Source organism: Macaca nemestrina, chromosome 2 (genome assembly GCF_043159975.1).
Source record: "Macaca nemestrina isolate mMacNem1 chromosome 2, mMacNem.hap1, whole genome shotgun sequence".
Taxonomy (NCBI): domain Eukaryota; kingdom Metazoa; phylum Chordata; class Mammalia; order Primates; family Cercopithecidae; genus Macaca; species Macaca nemestrina.
The window spans coordinates 108,778,579-108,794,716 of NC_092126.1; the positions used below are offsets into that span (position 1 = coordinate 108,778,579).

The 16,138-nt window shown below is 42.3% G+C and overlaps 1 protein-coding gene across 2 annotated transcripts in view; it reads left to right on the forward strand.

Annotated features, from left to right (window-relative positions):
* LOC105480334 (leucyl-tRNA synthetase 2, mitochondrial) overlaps nt 1–16,138 on the forward strand; it is a 162,386-nt gene that overhangs the window by 14,735 nt on the left and 131,513 nt on the right. For both annotated transcript variants that reach the window (XM_011739006.3, XM_011739005.3), the window contains one exon: nt 14,205–14,296. In XM_011739006.3, coding sequence (XP_011737308.1) covers nt 14,205–14,296 — 92 coding nt within the window. The remainder of the gene's footprint in view (nt 1–14,204; nt 14,297–16,138) is intronic.

Sequence of the window (16,138 nt, forward strand, 5' to 3'; positions counted from 1 at the left end):
CACTGGGATAAAGAATCTAGTTGTGATTCTTTAACTAGATTTGTCTGAATTTTTTTTTTAGCTTATGCCAACTTATTTCGAACAATTAGAGAGTGCAGGCAAATTGCCGACAGTTAAGTTTTTTTTTTTTTTGAGGTGGAGCTTCGCTCTTGTTGCCCAGGCTGGAGTGCAATGGTGTGATCTCGTCTCACTGCAACCTCTGTCTCCTGGGTTCAAGCAATTCTCCTGCCTCAGCCTCCCAAGTAGCTGAAATTACAGGCACCCGTCACCACACTCAGCTAATTTTTGTATTTTAGTAGAGATGGGGTTTCATCACGTTGGTCAGGCTGGTCTCAAACTCCTGACCTCAGGTGATCCGCCCGCCTTGGGACAGTTAAGCTTTTACAGCAAAACTGTACATTTATGATAGGGTGCAGGGAAGCCTGTTAGCAAAACAGGTGGTTGAGGGCGTTGTAGGTGGGATTCTAATTTCCTTGGATGGGATGAGATGTTACAGAGGAGGCTCAAGGCAGAGCCCCAGGCCCAGGGGAACTGGTACCCTTGCAGGCAGCTCAGACCCAAAAGACAAGGAGTCCTCCTACCATATCTGAAGCCTAAGGTCAGGCTAGACCCAGAAATTGAACAACCTGGATTTGAACCTACCAGTTTCTAGCCAAGTGACTCTGCAGCGTCATTTAATGTCTCTGTATCCCACTTTCTTAATCTTTAACATAGGGATAACAATACTTTATTCCTCACAGGGTTATGAGGATTAGATGAGCTAGTGCTTGTATCTGGCACATAATAATCCCACAAGTGATAGCTGTAATTATTATTTATACTGATCTGATTCCTCAGAGCTGCTTAGGAAGGTGATTTGTCACCATTTAATAAATGAATCCTGCAATTCATAATATCCATCCTGTGGCTTGATTTGCTTCTTATGGTTGAAACCACTATTTGTTATTTGGTTGATGGTTTCTTAGTCTGTGTGATCAGCAGATACCTAAGGTTGTCTTTTTGTTTCACAGTTTCAGTTGCTGTGTTTAAGATGACAAGCCCTCTTTTCAGGGTGTTCTCTAGGTTCTCCTGAAATTAATTTCTTATTAATTTTCATAATTCATATTTAAGTCACAGCATCTCAGATACAACCACCAAATCTGGTGAAAACTTGTCTGGCCATTTTTAAGTGATGTGGCAAAAGAGAAACAGAAATCTTTGTTTCATTGTCAGTAATGTGAAAGAAAGTCTGTTGAGCTTCCTTGTCATTTTAAAATCTTTCCTGCCTAATGTTAGGCTTGGTCCCTGAGGTTGAATAGACTTGGACTCAAGTTAACTTTAACGATCCTCACTCTAAGCAGGGAAGGAATATCTAATCTGGGACTGCCAAACGGGGTCTGCCACATGTATTGATTAATTCAGTCAGTAAATAATCATTGAGCACCAGCTTTATTCTTGAATGGAGATATATGAAATAGTTCTAAGGCACACTAAGAACAGTATTATCTCTGCCTCCCAGGTTCAAGTGATTCTTCTGCCTCAGCCTCTCGAGTAGCTGGGATTACAGGTACACGCCACCACACTTGGCTAATTTTTGTATTTTTAGTAGAGACAGGGTTTCACCATGTTGGCCAGGCTGGTCTAGAACTCCTGACCTCAGGTGATCCGCCTGCCTCGGCCTCTCAAAGTGCTAAGATTACAGGTGTGAGCCACTGTGCCCAGCCAGTCCTTGCTATTTTTCAAAGTCCATTTAAATTCTTTCTTCTACCATAAACCCATCCCTCAATTCTCCAGTTCACATTTGTTATGAAATAATTTAGCACTTATAGTCAGAACCACAAACTAGGGAAGTCTATATGTCATCCACATGTTGTTTTATCTGCCCAATAATATAAGCTTCTCAGCAGCAGGGAAGGTCTTTCTAACTTCTTTTGTGTTAGCAGGTCAAGTTTTTTTTTTTCTTCTTCTTTTTTTTCTTTATACAAGATGGGGTCTTGCTATGTGGACCAGGCTGGTCTTGAACTCCTGGCCTCAAGCAATCTTCCCATCTTGACCTCCCAAAGCACTAGGATTACAGGCATGAGCCACCACACCCAATCATCATGTCAAGTTTTTAATGGTCAAATGTAACTAATATGTTTTTAGGTCTACAACCTATAAGGTCCTTTGTTCCCAAGGAGTTTATAATCTGATAAGCCTCAACTGTTTGTGAGTTGATTGATTCAATGGATGTTTTTAAAAGCATACAACTCCTTTATTTAAGTCTGGACTAAGTGTTCATTGTGCATCTATAGCGCAGAATAATATTTCTCAAACTTTAGAACTCACATATCCCAGTGACAAAATCCTTGGGCTCAAGATTGGTAAATATTGAATTAAAAGTTAAACTGTCATTCTAGGTGATTACTTGACATTTAGATGATTATAAATACAAAGGCAACCCCAGACACCCAATTCATGTGCTAGTTCTTGGTGATCAGATTTACCTATCAGGAAAAATTAGACCATGCTGCTGTAATAAAAAATCCCCAAATCTCAGTGGCTTAAAACAACATTTCATTTCTTGCTTTTGCTACATGCCTAGCAGGAGGGCTCAGTTCAAGGTAGTCAGGACCTGGATGATGGCTGTTCTTACCTCAGTGAGTGCCTCCCCATCTCTGTGGCTGGGAGAAGGGGGTATAGTGAATCCCCACTGGCTCTTAAATCTTCCACTTGGACTCAACTCACTTCCACTGACATGGCCACATCCAACCTCAAAGAGGGTAAAGAATATTCCCACCATGTGCCAGGATGGTGAGGAGGACCAAAATGTTTGTGAACAGCTCCAGTGACCCCCACCTAAGGTGATCTAGATGACCCAGAATATTCTTATCTTGGGTAATCTTTTTAAAAATTATTGATGTAAAAGTATACATTTAGAAACCATCAGGGAGACTAGCAGACCTCTCAATTGGAGCCTGTGGAATTTGAGAAACATTGCCCAGAGCATGAAGTTGTTGCCATCAAGTTTAGCATCCAACCATTTATGCTCTGTAAACATTTCTCTGTGTGTCCGTGATTCTTAAACCTTAGGGTGCGTAATGATCCCCTGAGGAGTATGCTAAAAAGGCAGGTTGCGATATAGTCCAGGGTGAGGCTCAGGAATTGGTATTTAAATAAGCATTTCAGGTAGTTCTGATGTAAGTGCTCTCCCAGATTTGGCACTTAGATGAATGGGATTGGATGCTCCACAGAGCCAAATGGACATGGTTCTCTAGGTTCAAAAATGTATCCATTGAAATGAGAAGAATGCTAAAGGTCACAAGCAGCTGAGCAGACACACACAGATTAGATGTGGACTGTGTATGTGGAGGGGCAGGTGGTTTGGGGGTGATGAATCAATTAGGAAGCAGGGGGTTCGTCAAAGCAGTGATGATGTCTGCCCTACCCACATCATGGATTTGTTGTGAGGTTTGTGTATGAGATGATCACTGAGAAAACCCTCTAAAAACAATATGCAATTTTCAAGTGTAACCCAATTAATAGTAGCAATAAAAAGAGAGTCCTGAGGTTTGGATGTTTGAGCAGGGGCCATTTGAAGCCAGAGATAAATTATTCTCTTTCAGTAATCAGAAAAGGCTGTACTGCCAATCGGTTTCTTCTTAAACTCATAGAATGCCTGATGACATATTTAAAACTTAGCTCCATATGGTGATTTTGTTGTGTTTTCATATGTTGTATGCACAGATGGCTGGAAAATAAAATTCCCCACCTCCCACCTCGGCTGGTCTCCCTAGCACCTTCTGGTCCAGAAGCCGGGTGATAAAAGCATCAAGGTGCCAAGTCCCCCTCACAGAGTTGGGCTTGGACTAATTTGTCTCAGGCAAAAAGCCACCAGGCATTGCCCAAGTAGAGGAGTTTTCTGCTTGGGCCTTTTTGCTATTCACTGCGGAGGAGGAAGAAAATTGAGGCTGTGTGTCTGGCAGCTGCATAATCATAATGTAATTATCCACAAATATCAGGAAGCAAGGGAAGTTCTTAGCTAGTAAACGGTAATGTACATTCCATCAGTTTTCAGTTTGCCAGTCAGTCAACAAGTGTTTATGAAGTGCCCGGAGAGTGCATAGCATGGCATTTAGTTTTCAAATTTGCAAATCTCTGTAGCATCTGAAAGTAGATAGTGAATTTCCAGGGCCTGTTGTCTCAGATGTCCTTCGAAGGAGAGAACGAACTGCTGGTCCAGTGCCTTGATTGGAAACTGGCTGATTTATCTGCCTTACACATCCCTCCACGTTCCCAGAGGAGGTCTCCTGCTTTGGGCCTAGGTACTGTCATTTGGTTTTTATAATCTGAAGTATTCACTTGATTTTTATCCCCAATCTGTAATAATGGTGAGTTATTACACTTGCTAAACAAAATTAAATATTGTGTTTCTCATTTCTTGGAAATAAGAAGTGTTGAACATACTCCAAAGACACCACGACACCCTAAAAATAGCAGTTTTTGGAGAAGCAGTAACCATAGTTGCTCTCAATTAGAAGCTGAATTGGTTTCAAATATAAAATTTTGTTTTGATGAAAGGGAGAGAAATCTGGTAATCTCTAGGGAACTGGTTGGCCCTTTCATAGTAACAGTTACACTGCTTCCCTCTCTACTGGGAAGGCAGATGACCAGCTGCCTGGGCTTCCTTCTCTTCCATCTCCAAACTCTACTCAGTCTTACTTCTTGTGTCGGATGACAACTGTCTCTTGCCTCTTTAAAAATAATTCCTTCTTTTAAAAAATATATTTTAAAATTGTACATAAATGTCCATATTCCCCCTATAAGAAAAAGAAATACAACATAGATAAGGCTGTAGTCCCCTTTGGGCACCCATTTCTGCATCAGGCCCTCACACCAGGCAATAACCTCTGGCATTTTCCAGGTTATATGCCTTTAGAGCCTTCTCTGTATGTTATATGGAACTGTGTTTTCTCCTGCCTCCCTTTCTTCTACTTCTTCTAGTTTGCTTGCTGTCCATCCTGCCTGCCAACTCCGAGACACAAGGCTCACCCTGGAGCAGGGCAGGGGAGGGCAGAAGGCCCCGCCAGGGTGTGCCATGGCCATGTGATTGCCGGGCCTCGCCCCCTGGCCAGGGCTCTGACCCCTGTGCTTTTGTCATCAGTAACTCCTGGTCTTCCATAGTAATAGCTGGCCCCCACTTCTCTCTGATCTCAGAGTGAGGCAGGTGATGCAGTCCTGTTAGTGTTCTTGTGCTGGTCCTTGACCAGTTTGCTGTTAGATCCATCCCTTGCTTTTTGTATGGCAGAAGGGCTGACTCCTGCAGGTCAGGTTCCCAAGCTGGCCCCCTCCTGGTTTTCAACAATAGGAAATCCTGGTAACATTGGAGGACAGGAGAAAGGGAGAGGCCAGAAAATTTCTCTCTCTCTTTATCTCTCTCTCTCTCTCTGCCCTGGTTTGGTCTTCACTAATCTAGTTCCATCTGGGCAGTCCAGCCTGTTTGAGCTTCTGCAGCTGAGATCAGCCTTTGGGCTTTCTTACTTTGTCTCTGCAGTCCAGAGATTGTGGTAATGTCCTACCCTTCCAAATTGCTAGGTAGATTCACCCATTTCCTCGGCTTCCCACTCAACTTTAAATACATAGAGTATTTGTTATATGAACCAGGTGGAAATGATGCTTTTTCAGACTTTGGAAGTTTATTTTATGGATTTCCAAGTTATAGCTACTGGCACTTTTTCTTGATTCCATCTCTGAGTAGTATTACATTTATTATTTCAAAATTATCATTAGTCTTCTGCCACCCTCTGTGATGTCATATTCCTATCTTTCCAAATTGACATGATATATATTTCAAAGTATATTTTCAGTAGATGTTTTTAAAAATAAAATATGTGGAAAAAATGTTCTGAAGCTGCAGAATGCACTCATGTCCAAGAAGTTAACTTCTAGAAAGTTGAGAGGGTTCAGGTGGGCTCAAGCATATAAATAGAGATGCCAATAATTTATTTTTATTTTTATTTTTTTAGGAAAATTGCCTAGTTAGCACATGTGAGCTGTAAGTTCAGTTCAGTTCAGTTACTTTTTCAACTGTGGATGGATTAAAATAAGTTACGGTGATAGAAAGAAAGGAATTGAAATTTTAAAACCTAAAAGGAGAGTTTGGAGTTCTTCCCAGTGAATGGACAGTCTTGGCCATAGAGAAATCAAGGGCATGAAAGTGCACCATGTATCTAGAGGTATTTGATCCGAACAGTGCACGAGACATGTACAAGGCTTGCAAAGGAAGCACCTGACCCATTGTCTTTCACGTAAATAGGCCATAACAACTTGACCAAAAAATAGAAGCTGCTCTCTGTGGGGGAAGAGACAAGCTTCAGTAGTTTGTAATCCTGTTGTAGGTCTTCACTTTGTTTCCCCCTTGACAGTGGTGAATCATCTTATAGAACAAAAGTGAGTTTTGCACTTGGTCACTGGGCTGTGGGAAACCCAGGTATAGAAACAAAGAGACTCTTTCCAATTTTGTGGAAATTTGGCTCACAGAAACATTAATTCCAATGCTCTGGCTCATGGTGGGAAGAACAATTCTGACTTCAAGATGCAAAAAGGCCTTCCCACAATCTGATTCTGTTAATCTCTCTAGGGCAAACATTTGCTTTTTGTTAATTTTTGGTAAGAATCTGAAATATTAAGAAACTTTAAGATTTTTCTAACTTTATTTTCATAGACAGCTTAGATAACATGTAAGCTAAGAATATCTTTCCATGTTAATTCTATCTGAAAACAAAAATAGAAATGAATAAGTATATTATGTAAATCTAGGCTGGTTTTTGTGACAGTCTCTGTATTGCCTTTATTTAAAAATATGGACGGCACCTAACAGAATGTTAATAGGCAGAAACATTGAATTGGTGCCATTTTGGCAGTTCTGACAAAGAAACCAAGTGGTAATTAAGTTTCTCCCCTTTCTTGTGGAACAGTTACACAACAGTTACATTATTCTGCCAGTGACACAGCCCTAGGAGAATTTAAAGCACAGCTGGAAGCTGCTCAGGTGTTGTCCTTGGAAGTATTGCAGAACTTTCTAGTAATACTGCCCATATTCCCAGCAATGGATTCTTTCTTTTTTTTTTTTTTTTTTTTTTTTTTTGCTATTGAAATTTAAATAGAAAAAGAGAAAGAATTGCAGAACTTGGTAGCAAATAGGGAAGAATGTTTGTCATCTATGGATCAAGCAATATTGAAGTGAAAATTGTAGCCTAAACAGTGTTTTTGTTTATGATTCTTGTCTACCATGGACTGAAAACCCAGCTTAGACCAGCTTAAGCAAAAAGGGAGCCTTTTTTTTTTTTTTTTTTTTACAGATCCTGAAACTCACAGAATCAAAGGAAATGTAGGAGCTGGGCCCACTGGGTATTGGGACTAGGTCCTTGAAGTACACCAATTTCCCCAGTCTCTCTGCATTTCCTATTTCTGCTTCTCTCCACGTGCCAGCTTTATTTTCTCAGACATTTCTACAAGCTGGGGGGCAGAGCCACCTGAAGCCTTTATGGCTTCTGATCAAGGAGAAAAGAGAGTCCTCTTCTCCTCCAGCATTCTGCTTTACTCCATACAAGCCTAGAGCTGTCTTGGGAAGGATTCAGGCACTTGCCTCTCTCTGTAGTGAGGGGGATGGGTTTTTAAGATTGGCAGTTTGCACTAACACTGTATTAAGTTGGACGCAGAGCAGTTTCCTAGAAGGGGAAGATGCTGTTTGAGAGGGTGAAACACTTTGGGCCTGCCACATTTAGTAAGAGGAAAAGAGACCTCAAGTCTCGACTGGATTGGGATATGTCCAGTCAGTTTCGTAAAACTGCATAGAATAGATATACTAAGGGAATGTTAGAATTTTTAGAAAAGACATATATGCACCGCGGGGGTTTAACCCCCAGACCCTGACCTAGCAACAAATGAATAACCTACACTGACACAGATATTATGCCTGTCAGTCTGGCTGAGCATCTGGGCCACTTACAGACTCCAAGGAGAGTGCTGTAAAGACTTGCAGCTGAGGTCCTGACTCACTGGCCCTGCTAGCATTTATTCAGCATACATTTAATGACAAAGGCTTTGAATAAACACCACTATAGGATAATTGACCTGGTTGCCAATACCCGGAGTAGAGAGCAATTATGCACCCGAGGTTGATCAAAGGTTGGTCTTAGGACCACATGAGTAAACAAGCTATTTAGATAAACTATTCTACATTCCTTTATATCTACTTTTAAGCCATTTACTCAAGGATTAGGCTGCTTTCAGCCATAGCCCTATCCTGAGACTTTTGCAAAACCTTCCAGCCTTCCAAGAAGATTTGTATCTATATCCTATAACTTCATCTTAAAGTTTTTCCCACCAGCCTGACTGAACTCCCACAATGCATACGTACATATTTTGTACAGATGTCCCTGATATAGTGTTAAATGAAAAAAGCCCATAAAATAATGTGTATAATCATTTCTATTTCCTTTCTCTTTTTAAAATAATCTTTTTAACTTTTAAAAAAAAATTTTATTTTAGGTTTGGGAGTACATGTGCCAGTTATATAGGTATAGTCATGCCAGAGTTTATACCTAGATTATTTTGTGACCCAGGTACTAAGCCTAGTACCCAATAGTTATTTTTTCTGCTCCTCTCCCTCCTCCCACCCACCACCCTCAGGTAGGCCCCAGTGTCTGTTGTTCCCCTTTGTGTCCGTATGTTCTTATCATTTAGCTCCCACTTGTAAGTGAGAACATGTGGTATTTGTTTTTTGGCCTGCATTAGATTGCTGAGGATAATGGCCTCTAGCTCCATCCATGTTGCTGCAGAGGACATGATCTTGTTCTTTTTTTATGGCTGCATAGTATTCTATGCTGTAAATGTACCACATTTTCTTTATCCAGTCTACCATTGATGGGCATTTAGGTTGAGTCCAAGTCTTTGCTATTGTGAATAGCGCTGCAGTGAACACACGTGTGGATGTGTCTGTATAACAGAACAATTTATAATCCTTTGGGTGTATACCCAGTAATGGGATTGCTGGGTCAAATGGTAATTCTGTTTTCAGCTTTTTGAAGAATCCCTACACTAGTTTCCACAATGGTTGAACCAATTTATGCTCCCACCAAGAGTGTGTAAGCATTCCCCTTTCTCTGCAAAGGTTCTATTTTCATGAAAACAAATAAGCAGGCTCCTATGTATGTGTACATATGTTTGTATATATGTATTTGAGTGGGGAGATAGATGTGGAAGGAAACAAAGGCTGGCGTTATTGGTCACATCATTGACGAGTAGTGACCAGGAGTTAAAAATCAACTTTGCCTTTATCACTGTATTGTGCCATTTCATTTGTTAAATTAAGCTTCTATTATGTTTGTAATTTGAAAAAAACATCAACTTATATAAAAAGAAAAGCAGCCTATTCTGACTGACCTCAGGATGGGTGTGGATGCAGGAATTGAAGATAGTAGCTTGGGATCATCCCAGCCTGGAAATCCAAGGTGTCCCAGATTCCCAAGACTGGGAAATGCAGCATAGGATGTGGCAAGCCAGCCTCCCCTGGGGCAACAGCAAGCTTGAGAGGTCCACAGGACTGCTTGTTCACTAAGCACATATCCCTTTCAGAAAGCAGTTGTGAGTGGGTCACATCCACCACCACCTTCAATATGGCAACGTCTACTGTAGGGCAGAGTCTTTGCCTGGGGCAATTGGAAGCAGGCCCCGTCCTTCCAGTGCGCAGATGGTTGCCTTCTGCTGATGGACTGCTTCTGGTCCAATCAGCTGTGGCAAGAACAGCCGGGCGGCTTTTAATCGAAGCACCTGATGTCAATCATTAATTATTCAGGAAAGAAGAACTGCTGGGCCTCTTTTACTGAAAAGGGGGCCAAGTACTTGACTGGCCCTTTGAGCCTGCGTGGTCTGTTTGGTTTGGGTAAGAACTTCCAATGCCTAGCACCAACTTTCTGCAGAGGCTTGTCAGAAGTAACACACCCTTAGGAATGTACATGTATGTGTGAGGATCTGTGTGAGATTCAGGTATTAATATCTTCCATCCTCTTGTCAGAAAGCAACTATATTAAATGTGGCCAAAGAGATGGAGGCTGAAATTGTGGCAAGGTAATCAGTGATGTGCAATGCTGTGAGATGCTCAAGGTCAAGAAAGCAGACAGCCGCAGCGGCCACAGCAGCAAGTGCTGCCGTTTATTGGGTGCCTGTGCTGTGCTGGGCACCATGCTAGATGCGCCACGGACATCATGAACATATCATGCTCCATAATTCAAGGTGGCTGCTTTCAGTCACCACTTACAGTTGAGACTCGGAATAAGTAATGTGCCTCAGGCTCCACTGATAGTAAATGGGCAGAGTTGGATTTAGGACCTTTACCCTCAACAGGCTCCTGGAGAACAAGCCTTTGTTAGCATTTCCTGTGCACTAGCCAAAGGAGTAAGAGCAGCTCTATTTTAGAGAGAGGGTCTCAGTTCTTCAGATGGAATTGTTTCATCAGACTACTAAAAAACAACTTAAAAATTTTAATGTGCATAATGGAAGTATGCCTTTAAGGTAAGTGACTCCAACCACTGGAAGGGGTATGCCTGTTCTCTTATTGCTGCCTTCTAAGACAGGTGCTTAGGAGAGAATAGATCTGGTGACTGGGATTGCAAGATGCACCTAGGTTGGGACACTCTGAAGTGTAAGTGCTTATGGGACCTGAGGCAGAGGTGGCCAGTGGGTAGTACTAGTGTGCACCTTGGAGAGTCCTTGAGCTGGACATAAAGATGGAGGAAAACTCCAGGTGCTCATATGCAGGTGGAAGTGTGGTTTGCTGCAGTCTTTCTGGGAATGTCATTTGGCTGTATATGTCAAACGTCTTAAAATTCTTCATACCCTTTTACCCTGTAGTTGCACTTCTAGAAATTTTTCTAAAGGAAATGTTAAGTGTATATACAGATTTATGCCCAAGAATGTTCATCCTGGCCTTTTTTATAATGGTGAAAAATGGAAATAACTTTTAGGAAAACAAATATAGCTGGCCAAAGCAGTCACTAACAGAATGCATTGATAGCATGTACAGTGAAAAAACAGGAGATAAAAATACATATATAAATCATATATTCTCAATTTTTAAACATTGGACACAGATTTAGCACATGTAACTGGTGTGTATGGCTGTATGGTAGAATAACAGGTGAGTCTTATTTTCTTCTGTTTTTCTCTACTTACCAAATTATGGTGAATATATAATTATGGAAGAAAACAAGACCTATTTCTTTAGTTGAAAATGTCCCATTCTAATATGCGTGTGTGGTGAAGTGGTGCCAGTAAGTGCCTCTGTGTATTCGTCATTATTTTAAGGAAATATGTGTGAACATAAGCCCAGCTTCTCTGCATGATCAAAAAGCAAAGTAAGGGACCAGGGACAGTGGCTTATGCCTGTAATCCTGGCACTTTGGGAGGCAGAAGGATAGCTTGCATCCAGGAGTTAGAGGTTACAGTGAGCTGATTGTGGCGCCACTGCACTCCAGCCTGGGCAACCAAACAAGACCCTGTCTCTTAAAAAAAAAGGCAGCAAAATAAAAACTTACCCAGGTTGACAGCCCATGAACTTGATAGGACAAAAGAGGGTCAACTGGAATGGGCTGTTTTCTGTAATAGAAATATCAGAGTCTTCTTGGTCAGTCCTTCCCCACAGGCAGGCTTCAGAAAGAAGTGGCGTCTGTGATTTTGTGGCTGGATTTAGTTTCAGAGAATGGCAGGGGACTGAATTTTGTAAACAGGGTGTCTTTCCTGATAGGATCAGGGAGCCTGGCTTCCTGAGACTGTCCCCTGATGCCACAGCAGATGTGTCAAACCATTTTTCCTGCTCCTGGCACGTAGTTAGTTTGAGAGAACTTGATAGTGAAGCTGCCGGCTCAGCGGCAACTGGCCACTCATTTGCAGACAAGAATGCCTTACTGGTCTGTGCTTGCTTAAGGTAATTGCTTCTAGGCTACTCACTCCTGCTGGGCCACAGTTGCTTGAACAGTCAAATAAGGGGTTGGGGGTAGAGGATATACCTCAAAAGCTTCTTTGTCTTGAAGATTTGTGATTCCTTGTTCTTTGGAGAATGAAAATATCTTCTAGAAGGTGATTGGAGAGCAGTACTCTTTAGAAATAATAATACTAGTGGCCTTATATACAGCAGTTTACTGCGTGGCAGGCACCATTTTCGGCACTTTTCTTTTCTTTTCTTTTTTTTTTTTTTGAGACGGAGTCTTGCTCTGTCGCCCAGGCTGGAGTGTGGAGCACAGTGGCACGATCTTGGCTCACTGCAAGCTCCGCCTCCCAGGTTCATGCCATTCTCCTGCCTCAGCCTCCTGAGTAGCTGCGACTACAGGCATGTGCCACCACGTCCGGCTAATTTTTTTTGTATTTTTAGTAGAGACAGGGTTTCACCGTGTTAGCCAGGATGGTCTCGATCTCCTGACCTCATGATCCGCCTGCCTTGGCCTCCCAAAGTGCTGGGATTACAGGCGTGAGCCACCGTGCGCAGCCTGCTTTTCTTAAATTAACTCATTTAATCTTCACAGTAATCCAGTGAGGTAGTTATGCTATCATCCCCATTTTACAGATGATGAAACTGAGGAGAAAAGAGGAACCTACACATGGAACATTTCTTATACCAAAAGCATAGCTAGTGGTTTGCAATTAATTTTTAAATATTGGCTATTTTAGGCCAGGCTCAGTGACCACTCCTGTAATCCCAGCACTTTGGGAGACCAAGGCAGGCAGATCACTTGAGGCCAGGAGTTCGAGACCAGCCTGGCCAACACGGTGGAACCCCATCTCTACTGAAAATACAAAAATTAGCCAGGCGTGGTGGTGTGTGCCTGTAATCCCAGCTACTAGGGAGGCTCAGGCAGGAGGATCACTTGAACCTGGGAGGCAGAGGTTATAGTGAGCTGAGATTGTGCCATTGCACTCCAGCCTGGGCAACAGAGCAAGACTCCGTCTAAAATATGTATATATTTATATATATAAATTTAGTGTAAATGCTGTATAGGGCTTGGTCCAAAACCTTACTTTTATCTGGTCTCAAAAGTAATTCTCTGGAATACCTTTTCTGCTGTGTTCCTGTGTATTTTCCGTAGTTTTCATCTATCTGGCTGTTTGGGTAGGGTGGGGGTTTCCCTTTCTTGCTGGTAGGGAAGAAAGGGATGAACTTCAGTAGCTGGGCATGGTGGCACACACCTGTAATCCCAGCTACTTGGGAGGCTGAGGTGGGAGAATTGCTTGAACCCAGGAGACACTTCAACCTGGGTGACAGAGCGAGACATTGTCTTGGGGGGGGGGAAAAAAGAAAGCGATGAACTTCAGGAAGAAATGGGTAGTGGGCCATTCAAAAGAGTGTTGCCTCAATCAGGGGAGAGAGAGAGAGAAGAAAGAAGCGTGAAACTCTCGTGTCTGGAGCAAAATGGAGCAGGGTGCTGAATGATGTACATTAAAGAGGGACTGTGTGCTGGATTCAGGCAAGCCTGAGAAAGGGACAGGCCCGGGCCACTGAGGAGGGTTGGGATGGACTTTCTTAGGTCTGGGTAGAGCTGGGACTGCCTAGAGCCACCAGTGTGGTCATTATACATGTCCTCTGCAGCGCTGTCCAGTAGCACTTTCTACCATGATTTGAATATCCAATATCTGTACTATCTGGTTCAGAGTCCAACAGTTACATGTGTCTGCTGCATACTTGAAAGGTGGCTGGTGAGACTGAAGAACTGCATTTTAAATTTTATTTAATTTTAATTAAGTTTAAATGTAATAGCTATGTGTGGCTAGTGGCTACCATATTGGACAGCACAGTTCCATAAATGAGAAATACTGACGTGATGTGAGCATTTTGAAAGCCTATACTATATATATATATATATATATATTTGAAACTGAAAGAAACTCTTTATAATTTCAGAAAAACAATTTGGGTTCAATATAGAGACTATAGAAAAGAAGCAGCAAATAAAAAGTACCCATGAAAACACTTCCTCAGAGGTAACTTATTGGTAGTTTGGCATATAACCTTCTAAACTGTCATCTGTGGTTAGGTCATAGGTAGCCAGCTGGCTGTCAGATGCATAACCTGAAATTATCCAGCAAAGGATAAGGCATGTTAGCAGGAGAGAGTGCTGAGTTTACCCTAGAAGAGAATACCAATGGAGTTCTTAGTGATTTGCCATGGTTGATGTTTCTCTTCTGGCTCCTAGGTCATCAACCCCATGGGATGGGATGCTTTTGGATTGCCTGCTGAAAATGCCGCAATCGAGAGGAATCTACATCCAGAAAGTTGGACACAAAGGTAAATGTTAACAGGCATGCATATTCAAATACTTGCATACAAAAACCTTAAAAAATTTTTTTTAACCTGTTCATAAAAAATAGAAAGCAAAGCAAAGCAAACACTGCAGCTTACCAAGAGATAAATAGGATTGTATATATTGGTGTTTGTCTTTTTTTTTTTTTTTTTTTATGAGACAGAGTCTTGCTCTGTCGCCCAGGCTGGAGTGCAGTGGCTCACTGCAAGCTCCACCTCCTGGGTTCACACTATTCTCCTGCCTCAGCCTCCTGAGTAGCTGGGACTACAGGCGTCCACCACCACGCCCAGCTAATTTTTTTGTATTTTTAGTAGAGATGGGGTTTCACCATGTTATCCAGGGTGTTCTTGATCTCCTGACCTCATGATCCACCTGCCTTGTCCTCTCAAAGTGCTGGGATTATAACCAGTGAGCCACTGCACCCGGTTAACACATTGTATCCTTATCTAAGAAATATTCAAAGAGGGTTTTGGATATTTATTCATGTGTTCATTTTGATGCTTTGTTATTTACAGTTATTTTTCCTTTGAGTATTTACATTTGGTAGGAAAAAGAAGAGGGTTGCATTTGTTAAATTTCTATAATGCTTCTGGTCTTCTTGACTGTAGTTTTACTATATCCAAATACTACATTATACTTTTCTCTGAAAATTCGGTTTATTTTTTGCCTTCACCATTCAGAAGCAAAAGGAACTTAGGCATTCCATGTAGAAATATATGGCCACTTTATTCTGGGTGTGGTTTTCTCGAAGGCGGAACACACTGCGAATCCCTCCCAAGCCTCAGGCTTCCACTACACATGGGGCAGCTGTGCTCTTTCCTCTCCCTCCTGCTAAAGTCCTGAGGTCCTCACCCTAGAACTTGGCAGAGTCCTCTGGGACCACTGCATCAGCTCATTTCACAAAGGCCTGGGACCCTTCCCCATGCCACCCCTTAGAGAGACAGAAGGGCAGTTCTAGGGCCTGTACCCAGTGTCTCTTACCTCTCTTTGTTCTAGTTTACCCCAGGATACACTGTAAAAATGTCTACTATACTTCTGTCCATACTATGTCATCCAGGTCTCTTTTTTCTTTCTTTTTTTTTTTTTTTTTTTTTGAGACGGAGTCTCGCTGTGTCGCCCAGGCTGGAGTGCAGTGGCCGGATCTCAGCTCACTGCAAGCTCTGCCTCCCGGGTTTTTACGCCATTCTCCTGCCTCAGCCTCCCGAGTAGCCGGGACTACAGGCGCCGGCCACCTCGCCCGGCTAGTTTTTTGTATTTTTTAGTAGAGACAGGGTTTCACCGTGTTAGCCAGGATGGTCTCGAACTCCTGACCTCGTGATCCGCCCGTCTCGGCCTCCCAAAGTGCTGGGATTACAGGCTTGAGCCACTGCGCCCGGCCCAGGTCTCTTTTTTCTTCCTAACCCCTAGCTTCTGCTTTTCTAGTAATGTTTAATTCTAGATTAATTAATTTTATCACTAGATTTTATCTAGTGAGTAAAAAAAGAGGAGGAAATGATGATTCAAATAAAGTGGATCAAACACGGCTTATGTTTGATATAAGCTAGACCAGGAGTTGACAAACTATGGCCTGTGGGCTAAATTTGGCCTTACATGTTTCTGTAAATCTGTGTTTTATTGGAACGCAGTCAAATCCATTTGTTTACATATTGTCCATGTCTGCTTTCGTGAGACAGTTGCAGGGCTGAGTGGTTGTGAAAGAGATTGATTGGCTCACAAAGCTGAAAGCATTCATCATCTGGCCCTTTTAAAGTTTGCCAGCCTCTCTACTAGGGAATAGTGGTTAAGATGATGGCCCCTGAGCCAGGCTACCTAGGTGCAAATCCTGC